The sequence below is a fragment of the Cuculus canorus genome, chromosome 13 (genome assembly GCF_017976375.1).
Source record: "Cuculus canorus isolate bCucCan1 chromosome 13, bCucCan1.pri, whole genome shotgun sequence".
NCBI classification, from domain to species: Eukaryota; Metazoa; Chordata; class Aves; order Cuculiformes; family Cuculidae; genus Cuculus; species Cuculus canorus.
Window position 1 is genome coordinate 21,470,032 of NC_071413.1, and position 25,376 is coordinate 21,495,407.

At 45.0% G+C, this 25,376-nt stretch overlaps 1 protein-coding gene across 1 annotated transcript; it reads left to right on the forward strand.

Annotated features, from left to right (window-relative positions):
- The first annotated feature begins 704 nt into the window (after positions 1-704).
- HSF4 (heat shock transcription factor 4) lies at positions 705-25,155 on the forward strand. Its single transcript, XM_054079085.1, has 13 exons — positions 705-827; positions 4,871-4,979; positions 6,133-6,269; positions 7,628-7,752; positions 10,301-10,376; positions 11,886-11,950; positions 14,741-14,840; positions 15,594-15,718; positions 17,923-18,147; positions 18,661-18,766; positions 20,309-20,374; positions 21,764-21,851; positions 22,370-25,155. Exons 1-13 carry the CDS (start codon positions 705-707, stop codon positions 22,564-22,566), a joined length of 1,542 nt encoding a protein of 513 aa, XP_053935060.1. The 3' UTR covers positions 22,567-25,155.
- The last annotated feature ends 221 nt before the right edge of the window (positions 25,156-25,376 follow it).

The window sequence follows — 25,376 nt, forward strand, 5'->3', positions numbered from 1 at the left end:
TGGGCAACCTGGGCCAGGGCCTCACCACTCTCACAGGAAAAAGATTATTCCTAATATCTAATCTAAATCTCCCCTCCTTCAGCTCAAAACCGTTACCCCTTTTAAAAAGCATATTATCACCTAGATTCCATGTGTAGCTGTTTATATCACCCCCTCTTCTCACCCAAGAGCCAAATAATTTCTCTTGACCAATAACACAGGCTCTGTAGCCAAACGAGCTTACAATCTTGACTTTTCTAAACCTTGCCAAAGATGTGCAGCCCTGCCATCTGGTCAGCCAACATTTAGAACAAGAAAATTCCAAAATCACAATTCAGGTGCCTTCACAAACCTGTCGTTGCTGTGCCTGGGTATCCCACAGGATCTTGGCAGGTAGATTCAATCCAGTGACTTGCTAACCTCCCTGCATAAGTTGCACAGCACGTGTTCCCTTTGCATGACGCTGCGTATTTATTCACAGCTCTGCGAGATCGGCTGCAGTGCATTTTCATTCTGTCTATTGTTCTCTGGGGCTGGTGATGCCATCGCATTGTGCTGAGTTTTTAGGAGCACAAGCAGCACTGCTGATGTGACTCCCTGGGAGCCTACTTTCCACTGGCCTGGGATAAAATTCAATGGTTCATTCTCTGTCAGATGCATGCGCATGCAGGGAGGCAGACGCGCCGAAAGCAATGGGGTTAGTGTAGCTGGGGCACTGGAAAACTATGCAGGATTCACCCAGCTCTCTGGTGATGGATGGATACTCCAGCAATGTGCCAGCCTTCCTAACCAAACTCTGGACGCTGGTGGAAGATCCTGAAACAAACCATCTCATCTGCTGGAGTAGTGTAAGTACTGTGAGTATTGAGTGTCACAGGGTGCCTGCAATGCCAGGGGAAACCGAGGGGTGAGGCCCAAAAGGTATCACAACAACTTCCCTTTGCTTTATAAGTGCTGGCCAGGAGAGTGCAAGGACTGGCAGTTCATTAAGGAACCTTTGGGTATGTTTGATATAATTTATTTGCAATATTGTGGCTTTTCTGCTTTAAAGGGACAACTGGTTTGAGAGTGTTTTATTAATATTTACACATTTCAACTAAAGCATCTTAAAGCATCTAATATTGACTCTTCTAAAAACCCAGACTCTAAGAAAGTGAGCTTTTTTTACCTTGCTTCAGTTTGCAGTTCCCAAAATTTTTCTAGAAAAGGTGTAAAGCCCTTAAATAATTCCACTGCTGTTTGTGTTACTTCACGTGTTTCTTATCAGCCTTTCACAAATGCCTTGGGAGAAGGCAGCATTCAGACCTGAAACCTATATTTTAAACAGATCTTAGACTGACACCCTAAATCATTCACATTTTGGAAAAGCTTGATTTTGTAACTAGTCCGTGGTGATCATGGTGTGATGTGTGTATGGATTATCTGTACAGCTTGATAGAGACATATTGTTTTGCTCTGGCTTCTTATTCGTCACTGAGGTTTTAATATACTAAGTGCAATCAGAGAATTAAAATTATTTATTTGTCCCCCTAGTACAGTATTTTGATACTACACTCTGGTTCTGACCTGATTAGGACTTGCTGCAAATAATGTTGTTATTCGTCTTCAGCAGGGAGTTATCAAATAAGTTGTGTGCATGATCTTGTTCTCTGAAATCAAGAATTTGTAGCAAAAGCAGATTTTAAGGGGAAAAAAGTCTAAAGCAGCCTCTCTGTCATGTGTTTGTGTGCAGTAGAGTTTTCATTCAAAACTGGAGATGGGGTTTGGGCTGCATTGTTATGCAAGGCAGCGGTTGTATTCTGATGTTGGTGTTACATAGCCATGCCTCACCCAACCACTGAGTTTTAGTATCCTGTGTTTAAAATAAAGATTTCCAAACTAAGAAGAATTTTCTTACATGCAGAAATAATCCCCGCTCTATTACACTTGTGACACTCTTAGTTTTGACTGACCCCACCATGCTCTGCTTTCCTGGGACCTGACTTATGCTACAGCTACAGTCTTGGCAGGTTATGGTAAGGCTTTTAAATGCCCAAGTTTTCCATGTTGCATCCTCCTCTTGTGTTCATCAGTGTTGTTGGAGCTGAGAAATTGCATGTATGCCTAAGATTCCTGGATGTAATCAGATCTCTTAGAAAATAAGACCTCGGAGTGGTTTCTTGGCATGAAGGAGAAGAGATGGAGAGGAAATGTGGTACTGGTTTATATCTTTGTACACTACAGGCTGTTGTAAGGTGGAAAGGAAAAGTCTCTTGTTCCCATGGTGGATTGGACAAGAAGTAATTAAGTGAATTTTTGAAATGTAAGATGCGGTTAGGAAGAACTCCTAGCAGATCCTTGGAGTAGCTTGCATGGGCAGCGCACAGGGTGTCTGTCATCATGGGTCTGTCAAAAACAGTTAAGATAAGCATCTGCCAAGACTGACATGCTGCAGAGTGAATTTTGCTTTGGGCAGAGAAGACTTTGAAAGTTTCTTCCAGCTTGTGCTTCTGTAATATAAGACATGCAAGGCACAGTTGCTCTGTGGGAACAAGCTGGTACATGCATGGTTCATTGATGAACACACAGTAACTCTGAAGTCTCTTGTGTCTGTAGGAACCTTTTTGGGTACACCAGCTTCTGGGAACGTTGCAGCCCCAACGTTGCAACCCCCTCAAGAGAGGCCATAAGGAAACATTCAGGTATATAAACCCTGCTGTGAATGTTCTCATTTCACATCAGCCTGCCCAGCCAGGGACACACAGCTGTATCCCAGAGAGGGTGAGTGGGCAGCAGTGTGAGGGAAGCAGGATAAACCAGCTCTGTCCCCAGAACAGCCTTTGCAGTGATGGGAAGCCCTGGTCCCTGCTGTCACGTCTGCAAGCTCAGTCTCTGAGGATAATTCCAGGATACAGGTTATTAGCGAATCTCTTAAGTACTTGGTCAGCCTTTACTTCTGCTGCATGGGGTTAAGAATCTTCTGAAAGCCCCTGGTGGTGGTCAGAGGGCACTGTCGGGTCAGGCAGTTGTGTTCAGTGTTTGCAGCGGTGAACAAGTAGCAAGAAGTACAGGTGCCCCAGAGTCATGTGTTTGTGGGTGTGCAGGGTTAATTGTTGGATCTGACAAATGAGCCAGAGCACAAAGGGAGTTTGCACTGTTTGGCCATGGAAATGTGGTGGTAATGAGCAGGGCAGCAGGGTGTGACAGCTGGCTGTTTTCTGTTGGCTTTAGGCAAGCTAGATGCAAGCCCTGACCCCCACTTTAGTTGGTGAATTTTCTCATAGTCCTGATTATACCGCCCGTTTTAGAAACCTCTGTGCAGCCCTGAGTGCACCCATGCAGCTACGAACCCTGTGATGGGTGCATGATGTTACCCACACACTGCTGCTATGCTTTACTGCAGAGTGCTCGCTCTTATCAAACACCATCCTCCTCTGCCAAAAAACAATCTGCTGTGAAATAACCCCCCAAGCTGACACACCACTCAACCGATGGTAATAATGCCAAACACAGCAGGAGGCTGACTGCGGGTCTGCTGGTCTCAGACCCTTCTCTGCCAACACCACACAGACCCTGGTGTCTTTAGGCAGCTGTCCCTTGAAACTAAGCTGCAGCTGAGTTGCCAAGTCCCAAATATCTGCTGATGCCTTTGTCCTGGCATGAGTCTCTGCATCTTGCCTGTCCCTCCTCAAAGCAGTGATGAGCTTAGGCTGCACAGTTGGGTGATTCCCCAGGGAGCTCTTTGCAGCTCTTTCTCTCTCCACAAGGAAAGCTGCCGTGAATCCCTGGAAGAAAGCATCCTCTGCAAGTTTACAAAAATGTCACGTGTGCCCCAAACTCCATATCTGAGATTATGATTCCTCATTCCTCCAAATTCCTGGTTCTTCCCCCCAGTAGAGAGCAGAGATAGGATTTAAGGTGGTCCCCCTGCCATCATATCCTGGAGACACTGATCTGTTGAGGCTGGAGGTTTAGAAAATGTTGTTTCTAAGTGTTGGTTACAGAAGAAGATTAATTGCCAGTTCTTCTGTCCCTTAAAAACCTCAACTGAATTGCTGTTTGCAAAATGTTTCAAGGCATCTTCAGTGCCTTGTGTCTCACAGGCACTCTCTCCACCAGCTTAACTGTCAACGGGTAGAAGGCCAGGCAGGGAAAGCCCATGGCCTTCAGTGTCTGTTTCTTCCAGGAATCCCAGGCAGTTTGCATTGTTATACAGTAAGGAATCGTGGCAATGCAACCTCAGAAATGGGTATGTTAGCATGCACGTTGCTAGCTTGGACTGTGAAACTGGACTGTTAACTTTTTGCAGATTGCCCTTGTGCTTGTGTACTTTAAAAAAAAAAAAAAACAAACAAGAGAGGGTGTAGGGCTTCTTGATCAGTGTGGTGTCACCAGGGATGATTTGCTTTTTTGTCTTGTCTTCGGTGATGAGATTTGCTTTCTTACCTTGCTGTGTTTCCTGTGGCTTATCACCAAGCAACCTCCTGCAGGGACTGCTGTGCTCTGGAGCAGATAGGTTGGAGTTAGACCTATGCAAACAGATTGCAGGTTATAATGGCAACTCCCATTTCCAGGACCTTCTTCAGACACCAGGGTCTTTCTGCAAAGTCCACGTAAAGGGGGGGATGATCACAAGCTGCCAGCTATTTGGATGCAAAGGTGTGTTTCTCACACCCAAACCAGTGACAAAGTTTAGTAGGAAAAGATCAAAACTGCAGTCACAGAGGACTGACCACCAGAGCTGAAAGGGTCTGTCACTGATGGCTGTTGTCACTTTTCTAAGCTTGAAGGTGACAATTCAGAAAGCACAACTTCCCCTGCTCTAGGACTCAAGGGAATCACCTCCTCCTGGGCCCTTCTCATGGTCGAGGGTGCTCCTCTGACTTCACCTTTGTCCTCGTCTCCTTTGCAGAATGGCACCAGCTTCCATGTGTTCGACCAAGGACGCTTTGCCAAAGAGGTGTTGCCCAAGTATTTCAAACACAACAACATGGCCAGTTTCGTCCGGCAGCTGAACATGTGTAAGTTCAAACTCCAGAGTATAAACCCTGGGGGCCCTACAGACCTGGGGCAGTGATGGGAAGCAGGGGTGGGACAGGAGGCATGGAAGAGAATTGCAGATAGAAAAGCTGAGCTCTCACATATACGCGTTAATGTGGCATTATGGATTTTGCCAAAGACAACCTTTCCCTCAGGTCCCAGAGGAGAGATTCCCTTGTATTCCTTAGATTCCAGCATGAAATTTATGTCAGTGTCCACTGTAACACGTGAGCCAAGAAATCCCAGCTACTGGATCTGCTTTTCTTCAATCATTTTGATAATACATTTCTTTTCAATTTCATTCTACGTGGGGCTTTTTCTAGCAGCCTGATGCTGTGACACCTCCATTAGGAACTGCTGCTTCTGAGGGTAGCATGCCCAGAGCTTATTCATTTCACCAGCCCTAACGCTGAACTAATAACAGACAGTACTTCTCCCTGCAAACCTTGCCTTGCTGATTGGACATTTTCACCCTTTGAAGGAGGTTTAGGTGTAGTTTTCGGATCATGAATATATATATATATATATATATAAAATATGGTTCTTTTCTGATAGTTTTTGGAAGTTTTTCAGTGACTAATTCACACAGTTCCTCAGTGAAGTTTTAATTTTGCTATTTAACTATGCAGTAGCACTAGTGTCAGTTTGTGGCCAGTCTTTAGATATGGTTTAGAAACCTTTCTAGGGCTTCAGAGAAGTACTCAAAGTTGATTTCCAAATCTGCATGTGAACCCATTTTTCTAAAATAGCACCTGATGATGGTCTGTGTCTTTGAAAACCCTAAACCCTTCCCCTGAATCCTTGCGGCTTGCAAATCAAACCAGAAATTTCATAAAAGCAGGCACTTCAGACCCTGGCAGACCAACATGTCGAAGGGATTGCTGGCGAGGCTTTATGGGCCTGCAGCAGGGGTGGCCAGTGGGATGCACAGGGCTCTCCCTTGTGCTGGATTTCTTGTAGATACAGCCCAAAAGGATGCCCAGCTGTGGGGAGGTGACACAGCTGTGCCTTGAGCACTGGAGCAGCTCCATAAGTGGGGGGAGTGAACAGAAATGTCCTCAAAAGGAGTGGGGTGGGAGGTAAGGAGGATGTTCTGGGTTTGTCAGCCCTGTACCCCTGCTCTCGTCCATGTAGACGGCTTCAGGAAGGTGGTGAACATTGAGCAGGGTGGTCTTGTCAAGCCTGAGCGGGATGACACGGAGTTCCAGCACCTCTGCTTCTGCAGGGGCCATGAGCACCTCCTGGAGCACATCAAGAGGAAAGGTGAGGGGGTGCTGGGTGGGGGGACACACACCAGCCCCAACCTCGGCAGGACCCCCATCAGCTCCTGAGCAGGAAGGCTGGGTGCAGCAGATCAGCCTTCCAGAATGTTCTGCACTACTGCTGTGGAGAGGATGTGGTAGTGTTTTTTCAAAACGATCCCCCAAAAATATGCTCCACGATTTAATTAATGGGCTGTGTGGAGATGTAGCTCCCTTGGTGTGCTTAAGCATGGTTGTCTCTTTGTTTGCTTCCCTTCTGCTAGGAGGGAAGTAGTGAATACTTGGTTCCCATCTCTCGGGCATCTTGAGTGGGAAACACCTTGATTTTCCTGAGCAGGAGCCCTTCTGTGCCTGCTGCCATGGTTCCCTGCCCATGGTGTTTCTAACCCTCCCATGTCCCTTTTTTGGGGGGTGGATTGACCAGAACAGCACTCCATGATCATTGTATACCATGGTTGCATCCCTCTCTTGTTAAGTCCCAAAATGCTTGTTTTCTTTCAAACCATGGGCCCCGTGCTACAAACTGCTCAGCATACCTCCAAGATCACCCTGTGGTCTGGTCTCTGTCCTCTCCATATCCATGTATGGTTGGGATGGGAGTCCTTGGTGTGCAGGGGTTGGCTTTTATCAGAATCTTGTCTTTGTGTTTTTTTCTCTGTTGCTCAGTATCACAAGACCCTTGGGCAGTGCTGTGTGGCCAGGCTTGCTTTGCACTACTCTGCTTTTGAAATCATTACCTGCTTTTATAGGATCAGTACAGCATAACTTGTGCGGGGTCTCCCAGCAGTCATCTCTTGTTATTATAGAAGAGATAACCTACTCCTGCTGTCTGTTTTCCTGTCTTTCAACCTGTTACTGATGCTCCAGAAGGGCTTTTCTCTTACTGAATTAATGTAGCAACTTCAGAAAATATGGACTTACGTAAAAGCCTTCTGGAAATCCAAGTGTACTATGTCAATTTGAAGGATTACCTCAGGCTCTCTCGTGTAAACATGAGGCTGGATTGGGTTTCTCTGTAGTTGAAGTAGAAAAATTTAATCAAACAGCCTAGGTTCAGTTCCTCCTTGGTCCTCAGAATACCTTTTTTTTTTTCCTCCCAAGCTGATTGAAGTAAGTCCCCATTGTGGTGGAGAATGCTCTGCTGCCATCAGGCTCTCTATACAAAGGATTTGTCCTGCTCTTTTTCTCTGTTTTATCCCTTTAGACCTTTCAGTAATACCCTAAGGATAGCTCAGACTCTTGTACACATCACCTGTCCTAGTACGTCAGCACATCAGAGCCCGGCTGGTGGAAGTCCTGCACCGGAGCCACAGCTATCACTCTGTCTCTCCATGGCCCTTCTTGCATCTTTGATTTTTCCTCCTCAGGTGTCAGTAGTGAAAAGTGAAGAGACCAAGATGCGCCAGGAGGACCTCAGCAGGTTGCTATACGAGGTACAGATACTGAGAAGTCAGCAGGAGAACATGGAGTGTCAAGTGCAGGACATGAAGCAGTGAGTTGAATCCTACTCAAGCTGCTTCTTACGGGCATTTGCTTCTTGAGAGTGAAGTTCTTGGGGAATGTTTGAAAGGAGGATCCTTACGCACCTCTCCCCTCACGAGCACGTGCAGAGACAGGGTCTCATCATAGGGACTATATCTGTTGACACAATATGTAGGATTTCTAAGCAGATCCAATGGTCTACAAAATGAATCAATGCTCAGCCTCTCTGTCTTCTGTAAAAGGTGGATGTATTCTTTTGGTCTATACTTTCCTTTACAGATGAGGAAAGAACAGAAGGAGCCATGCAAGAAAGTATATGTATAACCAGGGGAACCTAAAGCAGGTTAACTGTGTTCCTTCCAGATGGCATGATGATAGAGATGTAACTCTTTCTCAGACATAGAAGAGTCCTTGGCAGTAATGTGGGTCACTCCAGCTATTAAAAAAAACCCCAAAAATACATCTCTCTATAATCCTCCACCACCAAAATAGATGACTGGCCTAAAATATACAAGAACACAAGAACTGCTGCTGTACTGTTTACTCCATGGACACATCTTTCTGAGGACTGTGACTTCTGAAAGCGGCCAAATTGTTGGATAAGAGCAAACACAATATGCTTACATGTGGCCACCTGAACTCCAGTTGTCTGAGACATGGAGATTTCAGAATCAGAGACTGCCACTAGGAATTTAGTAAATAGATTATGGTTTTATAAATTATATACTTTGGAGAAGTCTTTATTTGCATCGAGAATTTTAATCTTTATAGAGAACTTTGTTTAAAAAGCAGCTGAATAATCAAAAAGACCCCAAACCCTTCTTTATAGTGAAAGCTGACATCACCAGAGGACTCTGACGTGCTGGACCTTGAGAGAACAGTAGATATTCTTAAAACTTCATTGAAACATAGAATCAGTAAGGTTGGAGAAGACCTCTAAGATCATCCAGTCCAACTGTCAGCCCAACACCACCATGCTTGCTAAACCAGGTTGAGAGTTGCCCCATCTACATGTTTTTTAAGCCCAGTCCCTTAAGTGCAATGGATAAATATTTGTATCCTACCTCAGTTTTCAATGATTCCCACACTTCTTAGCACATGCATGGAATCATGGCATAAAATCCAGGCACAGTGGCAATGAAAGAGTTTCTAGGCTTGTAACTTGTTCAGTTTTTAAGGAATTCCTCTGCTGATGATTGACCTTGCTTTTAGTTTATTCTCCCCTTTGATTTGCTTGCTCCCTTCCTCCATTTGGCAAAAGGCGAGACTGCATTCGATTTCATACAGTTGTAATAAACTAAGTCAGACTAGAGTCCTAGGCTGAAACTATATTAAGGAATTTACACTGGTGAGAACTGTTAGGACACAACTCCAGTAAAAGCTGTCACAGTGAGGAAAGCTACTTTTCTGAAAACCCTGTGAGTACCAGTACAGAAAGTTCACTGCAGAGGTTCTTGCTGTACAAGCTGCTGCACCAGGGCAGCTGCTCTTCTCCTCTGAGCCCAAGAGCTTAACCTTTCATGTTCCAGCATCAATCCACGCTAGAAAAGACTAAGCCACCTAAGGAATATGCAGCAAAAAGATTATAGATGTCACCTGTGTTATGTGTTTTGCTGACCTGTCAGTTTTGTTATATCCATATACTCTTCAGATAAATTGACTTTTGCTGCATAGACTTGGCAGGAATCCAGGTTTGGAGGCAGAACAGTAAATGAAACCCTCTGTCTTCCCATCCCACTTTCTGTGTCTGACTGCTCAAGGAAGCCTGTAACTTCTCTCTGTGTGCTGTGATTGCAGACAGAAAAATAAATATGCTCTGTGTAATTACAGCTGGATGCAGGTCTGTGCTGGATTAAATCAGTGACTCCGACTAATGAAGTCATTGCAGTCCTCCTAGTTCAAAGTTTTCAAATGCAGAAGCATCTCTGGCTACTGCTGTCGCTCGCAAACATGCCTTTGTACCACATTTTGTAAGAAAGTTTCAGCATGCGAGCATACCATAGGATCTCTGGTCTTTGAGGACGCTGAGGGTGGTTGTGCAGAGTCTGGGTTTTCTTTGACTTCTGCAGGAAGAACTGTCTTGATGATGCCAACCATAGAATCATAGAATCATTAAGGCTGGAAAAGACCTCTAAGATCATCCATCCAGTTCATCAGCCCGACACTGCTGTGCCTGCTAAACCATGTCCCGATGTGCCACATCTGCAAACTTTTTGAACACCTCCACACAAAATCAGGCCTCGCTGAAAGTCTGAGTTTGGCCCAAATTTTCCACAAAAACTAAACATGCGTGTCCTCTTGTAACCCTCCCCCTATAAACACTGGCTTCTCTTTATTTGTTTTTATCCTCCATGCTTTGCTCTGTAGTTCTTTTGATTTGAGGAAAAAACAGGAAAGTATTGTATGACCTTGGTTGGGACGATCTGAAAAGTGCCAAGCGCTGCAAAAAGCCCAGAGTGAAACAGATTTTGCGCAGTTCGGTCTGCTGTGCCTCATGGCAGCATCATGGTGGTCGAGAAGTTTCTGTATCTCACAAAAAGTTTCTGTTTCACTTTCATGCAAAATGAAGTTCTTTGGCGGGAAGTTGTTTCCCTCCGGCAGAACCACCACACAGCAACAGAAGTGATCAACAAGGTAGTAGTCGTATAAACTCCGAACTCACTTGTACCGCATGGTGCATGTCCCCATTACCTTTCCCCATGATCTGATATCGCAGTACATTACCTCTCTTTCAAACTGTGTGATGTTCTTATGTGTCCTGTGGAGAGTGGTCATTAACAAAGCATAGGTTATGCCCTTGAGCAAAAGATTTTAATTTCCTTGTCAGGCCTTGCTGTGATGTTAGAAACCAGTGTCGAATCCCTGACCACTTCTCACTAATTGCCCCATATTGGCTTCCCAGATCTTTCCTTCGTACGAGAGAGCAGGTCCCTGCTCCTGGAGCGGACAGCAGAATTGGCCAGTCATTCCCTCAGTGAGTACCACCAGTGACCATTACATTTTCTGGTGTTACTGGTATAGCTGAGGAATTGCTGTGCAACCCTTCAGACCGAAGGAGCACTGCTGAGCCATCTACCTTAAAATCTAGCATGACCCGTACCAGAAAAGGCCTCCCCAGTGATTCCCGGATGGTGCTGACATGACTGAGCATGTCACATATCCCAATCCGCCTGAGAGACACGGTCTGACCCTCACATGGCATCACAGGACTGGATAGAAATGCACGAGGCTATCAAACCTTCCTCCCTCTGAGGCTGGACCAGCCACACCACTCATTGTAGAGGCATTTATGCAACTCGATTTTGTTATATTGAGCAATGAGTAAGAGGCAGCTGTGATATATAATAATAATGGTCTCTTTGTTTGGAGGTCAAAGCAGAGCATTAGGCTCAAGCTGACCTGGGAATATGTTGCTAAGTGATTCCTCTCCAAAGCCATTCTGCATCCTTTTTAGCTTCCTGTTGTATCAACGCTGAATTTCATAGGGCTGAAAAACTCAGCTGAAAGACATAAGACCTCTATCCATGGTCTCCCGTAGGCAGTTGCCTCTCTCACTTGCAGAGTCTTTGTCAGACTTTATAGAGCCTTCTATAAAGGTTTCTAAAGGCTTTTATAGAGGTCAAGTCTAACTCCAGGCCTAGGAACTTTTGCATGTGTACTTCACAGACAGATTCTGAAGTCTAATAGGGCTGGCTGGAGTTCTTCATGCACGGAAGTGGAGAGAGAAAGTGCTGAGGATGTGCATCTTGCAGCCTTTGCACAAAGCAGGCACCTGGTTGTGTTTCTTGAAAGCTAGGCAGCTCATTTGAGTTTATGGAAAGCTTAGTTCTGTTTTGGGGTCCAGTGTCCAGGTTGGATGGGGCCTTGGGCAGCCTGACCCAGTGGGACATGTCCCTGCTTATGGCAGGGGGTTGGAACTGGATGATCTTTAAGGTCCCTTCCAACGCAAAATATTCTAAGATTCTATGGTTCTATGATTCTATGATTCTATGTTTCATGCAGTTTGGCTTTCATATTTCATGGCTGCTCCCAGCTTTGGGGTGGTGTTGGAAGGGAGGAATGTGTGAGATAAGAATGGCTGTGAGATCATGGAGTGCTGAATCACTCTGCTGATTAACAGTGGATTTTGATCTCTCCTGACAGCTGATTCAGTTTCTGTTTGGCCAGCTCCAATCAAGCCCTAGCAGCTCTGGGATAAAGAGGAAGCTGTAAGTACCCTTGTGTGGTGCACACACGCTCACGGGTGCATAATGCTGTCCCCTCACTAAAAGCACAAGCTCAGCTCCCCGAGGCAGGCGGTCACCGGACCGAGGCACCATGGTGATGGGAAATGAATGGGCTGAACTGCCGAGTCAGACCTGCTGACATGCCCCATTCAGTGGTCTTTAGAGAAGCTCCGTGTCAGCGCATGACCTTTATTTGGGGAATACAGAGCGAGATGGGAGATGGGAAATGGGAATGCTAACTACCAGGAGGGCAAAGGGCAGGATCCCATTTCTGGTCCTACAGGTTCCAGGTGTGCCACTTGTCATCTGGTGGGACCAGGGCTGAGCCCAGCCAGACCACGGACACCTTTAGCATGACCCACAGTCACTGGTCGTGTACCCGACACAGGTTTGGTGGCATGTAGCCTGCAGGCCTTACAGAGGGGAAGGTGAAGAAAGCTTTTAGCTAAGAGGTATTTTTAGTCATAAGTAAGCTCTTCAAGGCAGCTGAATAGAGAAGCTTGAATTAGGAAGCTTAGTGCCTTCCAGGAGAGCAGCCATGCATTTCTCACTCTGTGGTCCTTGTGATCTAAAGAGGGGAGAAGTGCTACTAAGAATTTGTTTTGTGGCTCAGGCTGAGAGCAGAGACCTGCCTCCAGTTCCCACCTTTATTGCCTTGTGGCCTTTCACAACTCAGAATCTTCTCCATGCCTTGGAGAAAGGAGCCAGATTTCCCAAGAATGGCTGCTCAAGGGGGTTGATTTTCTTTAAATCTATGCCCTTGATCTTGACCAACTCTTCCTGTGAGTATTGGAAAGGAAACAGGACTGAACGAAGGAGCTTGTAACCTGTACGAGCAAGCTGGGTACTCCTCCTGCCTCGAGTGGAGGACATCAGCTGCTCTGAGTCACTGGGGTTCATGAGTGGGGGAATTTTCCTCCTCCAGAGTGGGGAAGCCAAGAAATGAGATGCCAAATCTGATCTCTAATTTCCATAGTCAGGGCTGTGCCTTCCCTGTAAAAGCTTTGCAGCCCAAGAAATGTTGTCTCAGGTTACTGCTTTGTGAAAAAAAAGCAAATTTTTAGTGAGAAACTGTGCTGACAGGAGAAGAAGAGCACAGAATCATCTGCACAGTGAGTATGTTGGCCTCCTAATAAAAAGGGATCACGCTGATACTACCCAGCAGCAGCCTGCATTTTAATTTGTGTTTCTGCTTTCTCGGAAACATCAAGGTCTGTGTTGGAGGAACCTCAGCTCTTGTATCTATATCTGCCCTTCTATCTTTCACAGTTTTGTCCTCCCACCTCTCTTAAGTGACTGCAGGGAAGTATAGGGTACAGTCTGTTGGTGCAGACTCAAGTGCTGGCTCAGGGCTCTGAGATAGGCACAGGATGGGCACATTTGACTTGGGTGGCTGTTAGGTGTGTTAGGCATCAAAGTTACTTTGGTGAGAACTGTTGGGTGGCAGGTTCATTTGTGGGTCCTGGAGCAGAGGGCTGGACACTTACAAATTCACAATTGTTCCAGGGCTGGCTATGATGTCTTGCTGTGTACTGAAGGGTTGCTTACGCCTTAACAAGGTCCATGTCAGGGTCATTCAAATGTTCTTTTTTATTCTGTGTCTTTAGTTAATGTCAGAGAATAGAAAAAGGCTGTTAAGCAAGCTGTTAGACAACACTGAGACCTCAAGGACTCTGGCCATCATGTCCTGCTGTATAACACCTTTCACTGTGGGATCTAACTGGAGTCTGAGCAAACCCATAATTTCTCCCAATATATCTAGCTCCAGTGTCTGTAGGATGAAGGGAGCTAGGAATTATTTTCTGTCAAGCTAGTTAGATACTAGCATGGAACGAATTGTTGACCTTCCCTGGTGCCCTGAGCCAAATCACTGTCTTCTAAGGCAACTCTGATGATGCCTTTCCTGGCTGTGAGACAGTGGGAGGAGAAGAGGGGTTTGCTAGGCAGTTTTATAGGATCATCACAGCCTTAACAATAGTGGGCGTGTAGCAAAATATACAAGTTCCCAGCTTCTCTGGAACTGTATCACAAAAATGAGGACTGCCACCTAGGAAATTTAAGATGGAAAGGAAGTGCCATTTTGAGGCTGCTTCTCATTTTCTCTTGGATTTGGTCATTTACTAAACACAAAGCACTCCGGCTACAGGACCCAGCATGCAGACTCACTTCTAGTTGTCAGTGGCCACCTGTAAAACTTGTCAGTCATTTTTTAAAAGCCTGTATGCAATGAATTAGGTTCTGCTTTGCTTTGTGCCTTCCCATTTTATTACTTAGTGGGTGGGAGGCATGAGTTCATGCAGTACTATATATGGACATGTAGTTTTGCCAACACAATCCTGGGTGCAAGGGAGCTGATGATAAGGCCAAATTCCCAGTATTGCACTAATAATTTCAGCACAGCTCCCTCCAGTTAAACAACTGAGGATCTAGCCCAGAGCTTGAAACCACTAGCAGCTATAAGAAAATTCGGATTTAATTTGTTGAATTCAAAATATGAATTGAATTTGTTACTTTACTTGTGTCTTTCAAGTAAGATCTAAAAAACACAGATAGTCCTTTTTCTATATGGCCAATGTCCTTTTTTAATGGTGACTTCCTCAAAAACTTCTGTTTCCTTTCCTTCTCCATAACACTGGACAAGAAATTGCCTTGCATCTGAGGAAAAACAAGTTACCCAGGGGAAAACAACCCTTGGCTGAGAGATATTGCTTGTATGAGCAACCAGCAACCAGTCAGTATGTTTGGGGAAAACAAACTTGTTTCTCTTCACAGCCCTCTGATGCTTGACAATGGGATCTCAGCTCCGCAAGTGTCCAAGTTCAGCCGGAATTTGTCTACAGATCCCCTCCATGACCCCTATTTCATACAGTCGGTAGGTTTTCGCCAGCCTCTGAGCTTTGTGGGCTTTCTTTCACAGGAGTGGAAAGCTGAAGCAATAATAGAGAAAGCTGTTTGGCAGTGAAGAAGAGGTTCGCAAAGCTGAACAACATTTGTTATTTCTTCAGCTCCCCTATTCCAGGGAGGAGTGTGTGCTTTCATACGCTTGTGCTGCCGTGTTAACTACAGGAGGTGATGGGTTGTGGGAGGGAAAGGCAGGCCCCGCACACCAAATTCTCTGTGGTGTTACACCTGTCTGGCTCACCCCAAGGGCAGAGAGGAAGAAGTATGTTCTAGAAGGGGGTATTTTGATCTTTCTGACCACAGCCAGATTTTTGCAGTTGCTGAAAGATCACCACCCTAACCTACCAAAGCAGACACCCGACACATGACACTTATGAGTTCAGCTACTTGAGCTGGCACGAGAGACCCGTACTCCCCTGTTGGGCTGGGTTGGATCTTTCCCTCCAGAGAAAGCTAAGTAGCCTAGGCAAAATATCAGACATGACAAAACCTCTCAGTAGCTGACACCTCAGTCATGGTGCTTATTGTACATCTGTGGCTCTGTGTGGTTGGAAGAGCGCCCAGAGGAAATCATAAGGTTGCATAGTAGGTAAAAGCTTTCTTGGTTTCCTTACAAGGAGGGCTCAAGGGCAGAGTCAGTAGACCCCAACTGTCTCAGACAGGACTTTGGACTTATTCTGGTCATCAGAAGGATAAATATATATGATTTTCGCTTTCCTCTCAGCCATCAACAGAACATGCCTCTTGTTTAAACAGTCCTGCAATTGCTGGAGGACCCATCATATCTGATGTTACTGAAGCATCACCACCCAATATAATAAATATTCAATCCTCTCCTGAAAATGACAGGTAAACATGTTTGTGATTAAAAACAAGGGGAGCTGGGTGTGGACATGCATAACTTCAAAAGACTTGGCAGTAATTCTACCAAAGTTTCTGTCTGATTCTCAAGTCTCTATAGAGACAGTGGGCTGGAATATCCTTTTTCCAGATTGGAATGTAGGTTGGATTTTCAGAACTGGGGCTGGGTTTTCAGAACTGGGGAGGGATAACAACAGCCTAACTCTCACAACAAAGTCATGAGTTTCATGCTAAGAACTTCCACTCCTCTCTTCAAGAAATATTCTGTGTGTCATTATATGCTGTTCTCATGACATGGGTTGTCTCAGACTTTATCAAATAATGCAGTACTAACACTTTTGGGGTTTCTTGAGTGTGAGAGAGAAAGCAAGTTTCCTTTTGGCTTTGACAAAGAAGAAACAGAATCAAACTGTACATCTTTCTGCTAAGGAGAACAGAAAGGTTGCATCACAACAACTTCCGATGTTCGACAGCTTTTCTGTGAAAAGGATCCAGTAAGTTAAGAACTGAAGGTAGAGGTATTTTAATGCTTATCTCTTCCTGCCACAGACGTGCAGCATATTTAGGGCTGGTAGCAGAACAACGACAACTATCTCAGTGGAAATTAAGTAGACAGATGAATCATGGAAACGGTTTCTCAGGCATAGAGGTAAGGCAGTTGTAGTCTAGAAATTGCCTGTATATCTGCCTAATAATTGAAACTGTAGCTGCAAAAAGAGCTCCAGAATAAAAAAAAAAAACAAAAACAAAAAAACCCACAACAACAAAACATACCCAAATCAATCAAACCGGAAGCTATTTCTAAAGCAGAAAAGAATTAATATAACCTCAGTTTAAGCTGTTTATTTCTACTAATTACTGAGTGCCATCTGGTGGGCTCTGATCTATATGCTGTATCTGCATGACTTGAGAATCTGAGCCAGCCACAGCCTTGATGAGTTCAGGAACATGGTGCTTCCTAAATCAATGTGAGCTTCTTGTGGGATTTTCACATTCGCGAGATCAGAAGGTGATCTGAAAGGAATGCAGAGGAGGATTTTATAGTGTCATCTACCGTCCCATGTGTGACACGCTCGTGTCTTCTTGCAGCAAAGTTAGTCTGTAAGTGTTGTAAGAGAATATTTTTTTTGCACGGCTTTTCATGCCTTGTGCCTGTTTATCTACATGCCTTTGCCACTTTGGCTCCAGTTGTGCAGTTTCAGAGAGCCATGAAGTCTCCTGTAAGTAGTACAGAGTAGATTTTTATGTATAAAACGCTACCGTTCAAAACTTTGAAGTTACATGTCCATCTTGGAACAGTGTGGACTGCCTCTCCCACTGGAAAAAGGTAAACCTCTGCTTCCAAATAAGTAAAATATCTATCTGGGACTGTCAGATCTTGATAGCTTCTGTTCCAAATTCTGTGGGAGCATTCAGGAAAGCTGGGGAGGGGCTCTTTATTGGGGAGTGCAGGGACAGGATGAGGGGAAATGGGTTTAAGCTGAAAGAAGGGAGATTTAGATTAGATATGGGTAAGAAATGTTTTCTGTGAGGGTGGGGAGGCCCTGGCCCAGGTTGCCCAGAGTAGTTGTGGATGTCTCCTCCCTGGAGGTGTCCAAGGCCAGGTTGGACGTGGCTTTGCGCAATCAGATCCAGTGGGAGGTGTCCCTGCCCATGGCAGGGGGTGGAACTGGATGGTCTTTGACATTCCTTCTGACCCAAACCATTCTATGATTCTACGATGATTCTATTATCCTGACCTGCGTCACTGGGATCGCTCAAGTGCCTGCTGGTCCAATCCTAACTCCAGCATGACTCTGATTCTATTCCTGTCTCTAGGGTGGAGACTTCTTTTTCAGGCGAACCTCTCTAGCCTACAAACCCTTACCCTCTCTCAAGCCCAGCACTCATCTGAGGAACGATGAACACACGGAAGTGTATTTTCCATATCTGCAAAACAATTGAATGGGGCAAATCCATTGTAGTTATAACTGATGAAGTGACTGAAAATATTGCAGCTCAGTGTGCTTCTGGAGCTTGCTGAAAAGAAAACAAGGCTACTGAGGATTTTTTGCCCAGCTAGGGGAATGGAAAGACTGTGGAGCAGTTTGCTGGGAAGTGGAAGCGAGCCCTTGTGCTGTTGCCCTTTCCAGTAGCACCAGGCCTTTGTGGAGCAGACGTGTGTGTGATGCTAACTCTTGTCTTTGATACAGAGAAAAGTGCCTCATGCTGATCAAGGAAGAGCCTGTCAGCCCTGGAGTGAAAGCCACCGCTGAGCCTGATGTCCCCCTGCCAGGCTGCCGGGCTTGCTCTGAGCCTCCCGTGCTCCCAGTTGCCATGGTCCAGTCTGTTTTGGAAGGGAAAGGGAGCTGCGGTGCAGCGCCACTGGGGACCTCGCAACCCTCTGAGAGAAGAGGCAGAAGGGCACTGCTGGACAGGTGAGGGGAGTGAGGAAGAGCTGTGGCCTTGGGTATTTCATGGCCCTCTCTTCCCATTAACTGGAGGCTGATTTTAAGTGACTTGGTGCAGCCTGGTGAGCTTCACCCTGTACCTGTGGTACTTGCTTATAGGACCCTTGAATCCCAGACGCAGTCACAGGAGTAGGAGATCTGTGGATAACTTACTTGAAGGACCTCATGGAGGAAAAGCTTTAATTTTCCCAGTCTTTAAGACATGTGCACAGACCGTCCATCCCTAAACCACAGGTGTCAACCCAAGAGGAACAGTCTCACTTGTTCTACCATCAGCCCAGCTCCCTCTGTGCTCTGCTAAATTGTACTTCTGGGATTAAACCAAGCAATATGACTTTAACCCAAGCTGATAGTGGCATCTTGGATTTCTAAATGAGATTTAAACATAAACCTTACGTTGGATGGCTGCTCAGACCTGCTTTTTTATACCTATCTATGCAAGTCTCATTTGTGGCAATGTTTCCCCTTGTCTTTTCTCAGAACAGATATTTCAGACCCATTGGAAGGCACTGACTGGAGCTTGGAAGGGCTGCAGCTGCTGCTGAGGAGCCAACAATATGGCCTAGAGCCTGCCAGCCTCTTGGATGTGAGTGCTGCAAATCAGATAGACCGTGCTGCTTGTTCTTGTGTGGTGCCTTATCTGCCACAGGCTGCCAATGGAGTCACAGCTCTGTTTTGACCTGCTCATAGGAACCAGCAGGATTTCAGAATTTAAATGATTCTTTTTCTATATTTCTTCTGAAAATATACATATTTGAGCTTGTAGGAGCAGGAAACATGGTCCATTTATTAATCACACTTACGTGAAACAGGTTTAATATTACTCTGTCTGGTTTGGTAATTGCTTTGGTTGGGTTAGATTATTTTTTTGCATACGTTGCATCTTAGGTACTTACAGATTGTGTTTAGTTCCACTACTTTACCCTTTTTCTCAAGTTCTGGGAAGTGTAGGTGATGGCAAATTCTCTCTCTCTACTGAGATATTTATCTGTCTACAGTTTTTGGGTCACACAGAAATGAATGGTGCTTTTTTCTTAAATATACATGAAGAAATATGAAGGTTTGTTTATTTCTCTCTTTCAATTGCTCTCTCTTTTTGCATATAGTTAATATATGGAAGGGTTTGCCAATAATCAAATAACTCTGAACACAGTGGCAGTATCTATATGTCAAAGGTATGCTCTTTTGAGGAGGTGCTTCAGATGCAGGCACATGGTACACTTGCATGGATAAACAGGAATGGAATAATATTAAACAAAAATCAATCTAATTCTCCTGAAGTGAGTTCCCAAGTGTCTAGGATTTATTTTAATTTTATAGAAAGCTTTTATACTGGGCTGGGCTATCACTGGCTCTGGTTTCTGGGTTTTATTTCTTGTTAGGAGGCGTTTTCCCCTTTACTGACACACTTCTTTCTCTCTGTGCAACTGAATGTCACAAGAGTGCAAATGAATCATAAACCTGTACCCCAGATCAACAGATCCTTTCCCAGATTACTCAGACTTCTCAAGAAATTGGCGCTGAAGCATTGATGCAGGAGTAATCTACCCTCTGCTACTGTGGTTTGGAATGTTTTTTAAAACCATATGAAGCTGGAAGTGTCCTAGGACCCAAGCATGGCAACAAAAGCGCTTGGATTTGCATGTCCAGTGGCACACACAGCCTCCCTGATTTACAACAGGGCTGATGCAAGGAGTCTGCGCTGCCCCTCCACTGTCAGACAGCAAGGCTCACAGAGCAGTACGCGTGCCCACCACTCAGCTGTTGCTATTCTGGCTCTGCTACAAATTATAGAATTATAGAATGCTTTGGGCTGTAAGGGAGCTTAAAGATCATCCAGTCCCAACCCCTGCCATGGGCAGTGACACCTACCACTGGATCAGGGTGCTCAAAGCCTCGTCCAACCTGGCCTTGAACACCTCCAGGGATGGGGCAGCCATGGCTTCTCTCAGGAACCTTTGCCTCAAGCTTCTGTTCTTGCGTCAGAGCAGCCGAGTCCTGTTGCTCTTTGACATCTCTGCCAGCAGGCCAACAGTCTACAGTGGGCAGCCCAGGCAGCCAGCTGAGGATACGAGCATCTCGAACCATTACACCTTTCAGAGCCCTAATTCTATTTTTCTCCCAACAGGTTTTTAATCCCAATTTACCTTTGAGCGAGTGGAATTTGACTGAAATGGAAGCCAGTCTGTCTCCGGTAAGAGGCATGTATTTCTGAGAGAGGATGATAATAACAATAATGTAATTATGAAGCAGAGCTTGTGCATAACTGAAGAATGCTTAGTTATTTCACAGCGAGAGGCAAGAGTGGGAAAGCACAGCAAGTAAGCATCTCCTGGGGGGAGGCTGAGCTCATTACATTACGCTTCTGACCTGTCTCTCCCACTCAGCCAGAGCTGGTTTAGACACGTATTGATGTCCTGGAGTCTGATCAAACCTTCTCTTAGCATGAATGTCACTTCCTACTAAAGCCATAGATCCACAAAGTGTCTTTGTGCTAAAGCCCTTTACAAAATATGCCTTTATAAAGCGCAGCCACCCCTGTACATTTCAAGAGTAGTAAAACCACATACAATTAGAACAGACATTTGTGCATACCCATGCAGAAAAAAACAAGGAGAAATTGTTTGGCAGTATTTGTTTGGAACTGACATTGATACAGACATTTCTGAAATGCATATGGTGATTTAAACAACAGTGAAGGAAATGTGCATTTATAGGCTGGAGTTTTTTCCTGCTTGATGGAGGCTGAATTTTCCGAGCTCTCTCTGTCGTTCGCGTAGAATAAAGACTTGGCTGGTTCTGCCATCTCTACAGATGTGCAAAGTGTCATCTATTCTAATGAAGTATGAAAGGTGTCTAAGCCTTCATCATGATATCACTATCCTTTTTAGGTTTTGATGTAATAAATTTGGATTTACTAGGTAATTCCACTTCCTGAGTGCTAGAAAGGGGATAGATAATATAGACAATATTAGCAAGGCTTGGAAGCAAGAGGAGGTCTCTTTTATAAAGGACTGCATGAGAGAAAAGGCCAGGAAGGTGGTCGCAATGGTCAATACTTCAGTCCTTGAGTCCACTGCATTTCCCAGCATCTGGTGCAGCCTACCCTTAGGCTTGCTCATCCTACAGAAAGTCACGAGCATAGAGAAGCCTGGGAGTAATACCTGCAGCAATCCTGCACCTAGAAGAACTATGCAAGCCAAAGCTAGTTTCACCTAAAGACAGTCATAGGCAAGATAATTCCTTTCCTGTTTTCCTTTGTATGGCAGTGCCAGCCACAGTGATGTTAGCCTGGCCTCCTCACGTGGCACGAGATTTGCACCACGTTAGCCAGTGCTCAGAGGGGATTACATCTCCCTCAGCCCTGTCCTTGAGGCACCTGTGCCCTTGAGCACAAACTCCTGACTATTTTAGTGAAGTGAAGATGAGGCTGGGAGGAGAGGCAGGGCAGGGACAGCAGCTTGCAGTGCTGGTGGATGTTGTGTAGCATTGATGAAGTATGGATGCTCAGCAACGGCCTAGCTCTAACAAGCTCCCCTGTCTTTGTATAATTGTACATTGTAGTTTATATTTTTGCATCAAGATGCAGCGACTCACGGTGGATCTGGAGAAGAATGCAACTGAGCTGCCCTCAAAAGTGTTCAACCCACCATTCAACAACGCCTGCCCAGGTAGGAGTTGTGGCAGCTCCTGCAGACTGGAGAGTGGGGATATAATCAAGGTGTTAAACAAAATACTTCTGGTGTTTTACTTCCAAGATTATCAGTCAGCAGTGTTTCTGCAACAACTGCTGAGCTGGTTACTGAGCAGTGGGGAAAGCAGAGGGAGTTAAACTGAGGTTTAAATGTAACTGAATTGGCTCTTGATCAGGGAGTGCAGGGATAGGATGAGAGGGAACAATTTTCAGCTGAAAGAGGGGAGATTGAGATGAGATTTTAGGAAGAAATGTTTTCCTGTGACATTGGTGAGGCCTTGGCCCAGGCTGCCCAGAGCAGTGGTGGCTGCCCCATCCCTGGAGGGGTTCAAGGCCAGGTTGGGTGGGGCTTTGAGCAACCTGATCCAGTGGGATGTCCCTGCCCATAGCAGAAGGGTTGGAAGTGGATGGACTTTGAAGTCCCTTCCAACCCAAAACATTCTATTTTTCTATGAAACTGAGTTTTCTGTTGTCTGTTTGTATTCCTTTCCATAGGGAAAGATGTCATTCTTGAAAACACTCAGCAGACCCTCGTTGATCGTCAGTCGATCTTTGGAAACGACCTCATCAGCTTGCCTGAAAGTTCATCACTTTACGTTCCATCTGAAAACATGGCTTCCTACCTGTCCTCTGTGGGTGTCCAAGGGGATATCCCATTAAACCTGAGCTCTTCAACTGACAACAACCAGTGATTCATCTTCCAAGAAACATCCTCTCCCTCCCACCCATCCAAGCATCCACAGGTTTGAATGTAAAGAAACAAAAGTGACTCAGGAACTGACAAGCAAGTTTCTTTTTGGGCCCTTTCTTTTTGAGTAGATAGAAATGGTCAGTAGCTGTTCCATTACCCTCCCTGCCCCTGGATTTCAATGTTTGCCCAGGATAACAGTTTTAAGACAGAACGCTGCTTCTGGTGGTCGCTGGTATGGAAATGAGAACTCAACAGGACTTTTCTCTCTGAAAATGGTTTTAGAAATTTCACATCTCCTAATAAAACTTAAGTGCAGAGTAGCTTGAAAGTACATTATGGGCTTGATAAAACAAAGCGATCCTGACTAGTGTCCGCAAAGGCAAACTGTTGGATTTTCTTGGGGCAGCACAGATTAGCTAAGGTGCATGACACTTCTTGATGCCGTTTTTGTTTTTAAATAGGAAAATAGTTCTATATGCCAGTCCAATGCTCTAAAAATATTCTTTTATCCTTTTTCTAGTTTTGGTGGGATGTACTTCTGCCTCTCCTTTATCCTCTTAGGGTGAATAGGAACATGAAGATCTCTCAGGATGTGCAGAACATCATTTTCTGAGTGACCACTCTAAGAATGTGTCTCTGGCTCCTAGGGGAGGTACAGACATCACAGACCACAAAACATCTCGTGCTGAGTTGAGACTGTTCATTGTCTGAGCTTTTTTTCCCCCCAGATTTATTTCCTCTAGCATAAAGGCAGGGCAGCCCATACTCAGGGGGTGGGAGAAAGGGATAGACTTTTCTGCACACACAGTTTTCTGTGTGCAAAGAGGACCGAGGGAGTGCACTCCAGGTTTTGGTGCTGCCTAAGTATTCCTTGTCCAGTCCAATGATTTTTTTTCTTGGCCTTGAACTGTTTTATTTTCTCTGAAGATGTGCCTGTTAGTTTATTGATGTATACAATCTGATGAGCCAGTTTAATTATTCGATCCCCTTTTTAGAAGGGCTCTCGGCTGCTCTGTGTAGGAGAGAGGCAGAAGGATTAGCCCAACATATCCCGCTAACTTTTCTTCTGTCTTTTGTGCATCTGAGACCAGTCCCCAAAGGTTGAATGAATCTTCCTCTTCCATGTGGTTTCTGACAACTGAGTTTCTCAACAAAGCAGAGCTTTGTTTTTTATGCTGTAGTTCTAGTGAGAACGTATTATTTATCTCAGTATCCTCTAACTGAGTTGCTTTTCCTTAGGAAAGCTGCCCAAATGCAGTGAGGCAGACCCAGGAAATCCGACTAACTCAGGCCTCCTAAGGGCTTAGACAGGGAGGTATAAGCTGTGCCAGTATCATTCAAAGAAATGCTCTGCCCACTTCCATTACCATGATGATTCTTAGTTCTAAACCATATTGCTGAGCATCTTGAATGGTCAAGCAGCATCCACTCCAAAATGTAGTCCATCAATCAGTTGAATGCAGACTCAAATTCTCCTTAATAAGCTGAGCATGTTTTAAATGGGCCTTCCTGTCACAGCCTTTTCCTCCATCCATTTCTCAGTTCATGATCAGGTTTATTAGTTCAGAAACATTCACTTCTGAGCATGTTTTCCCCCAGCTAATTACTGTGTGCTGGGAGCTCTGTCACCACCTCGGTGGTACAGTCTTTGCAGAACTGAGGTTGTGAAAGCTTCTCAATCAATTCCAGTCACTGTTTTCATGTTCAGGACTAAGGGAAAATTCTGGCAGCCCCCACTGGCCTGGTATTTAGATGATGTGCTTGAGTGTGTCATGGATAAGGTTTTCCTTTTTGACAGGTTTGTGCTTAGAAAGTTCACTTAGACCAGCCCATTTGCCACTGTATTTTGTCATTTCCAGTGATGGAAAGTTGCTGAGTTGTGCTCTGTTTATTTCTTTTCTCATAGGTAATTAAAAACTGTCTGGTGTCTCAGATCACTCGACAGAATATGTTATCCCTGTTCAAGATTTACATCCTTCTCTGAAACTTCACACACTAGGTTGCCTTGACATTAACACTGAATGTATAGGTCCAGTACAGTATTTAAGCATATGCTTAACTTCAAGCTCCTGAGTAGTTTTTCCATATTTTTATGAAGCCTATCACATACCTGAGGTTGGACATACACTTCAGTGTCCTACTGCATTGTCTAGTTGAGGTTGAAAAATGAACCGTCTTGGGAGAGCTGCTTGCAAGCAGGCAGAGGTGGAGCTCAGCCAAAGCCGCACCTGACACTGTCTCAGGCTGCTGTGGCTTATAGAGCAAAGCCACACTTGCTGTGAGCAGCACCTCAGGTGGTTCTCGGGGTTTTCTTTAGGCTTTTTGCCCTACTATAAACATGAGATTGGAGCTTGATGGTAAGAGGAACCTGCAGCAACAGTATTGGATAGCCACTCCTGTGGAGAAGTGAGATTTTGTTCCTTGGCTTTTTACCTTGTTAATTTTACTTGAAGGTGATGTGCTGAGACTGCGTTTTTGCACTATGCTGTACATTTGTAAAGTTTTACAGAGAACACTAATTAAATATTAATTTTTTTTTTCTCATTTAGTCCTGCTCTGACATTTCTCTCAATCCTTTCGCCTACTCCTTACTCCTTTCCTCCTCCCCTAGTCATCACCAATAAGGGGAAACTGCTTCAGGAGTTTCACCTGGGAGGGAATGTAGGGCTGTGGCTGGCTGTGTGAAAAGAACAGGAGCTGGAGAGACCTCACATGTAAAACATGGCAAAGGAAACACAGGTTAGAAAGCAGCAGAATTCTTAAAACTAAAATGCTGTTCAGTGTGGGTTTATCAGGTAGGCTCAGGATCAG

Bases quoted from the DNA above. Each gene is read 5' to 3' on its own strand.
- HSF4 (XM_054079085.1), top strand. From the start codon at position 705: ATGCAGGATTCACCCAGCTCTCTGGTGATGGATGGATACTCCAGCAAT. The intron at 828-4,870 runs GTAAGTACTGTG...TCTCCTTTGCAG, and splicing joins ATCTCATCTGCTGGAGTAGT to AATGGCACCAGCTTCCATGT. The intron at 4,980-6,132 runs GTAAGTTCAAAC...TCGTCCATGTAG, and splicing joins CGTCCGGCAGCTGAACATGT to ACGGCTTCAGGAAGGTGGTG.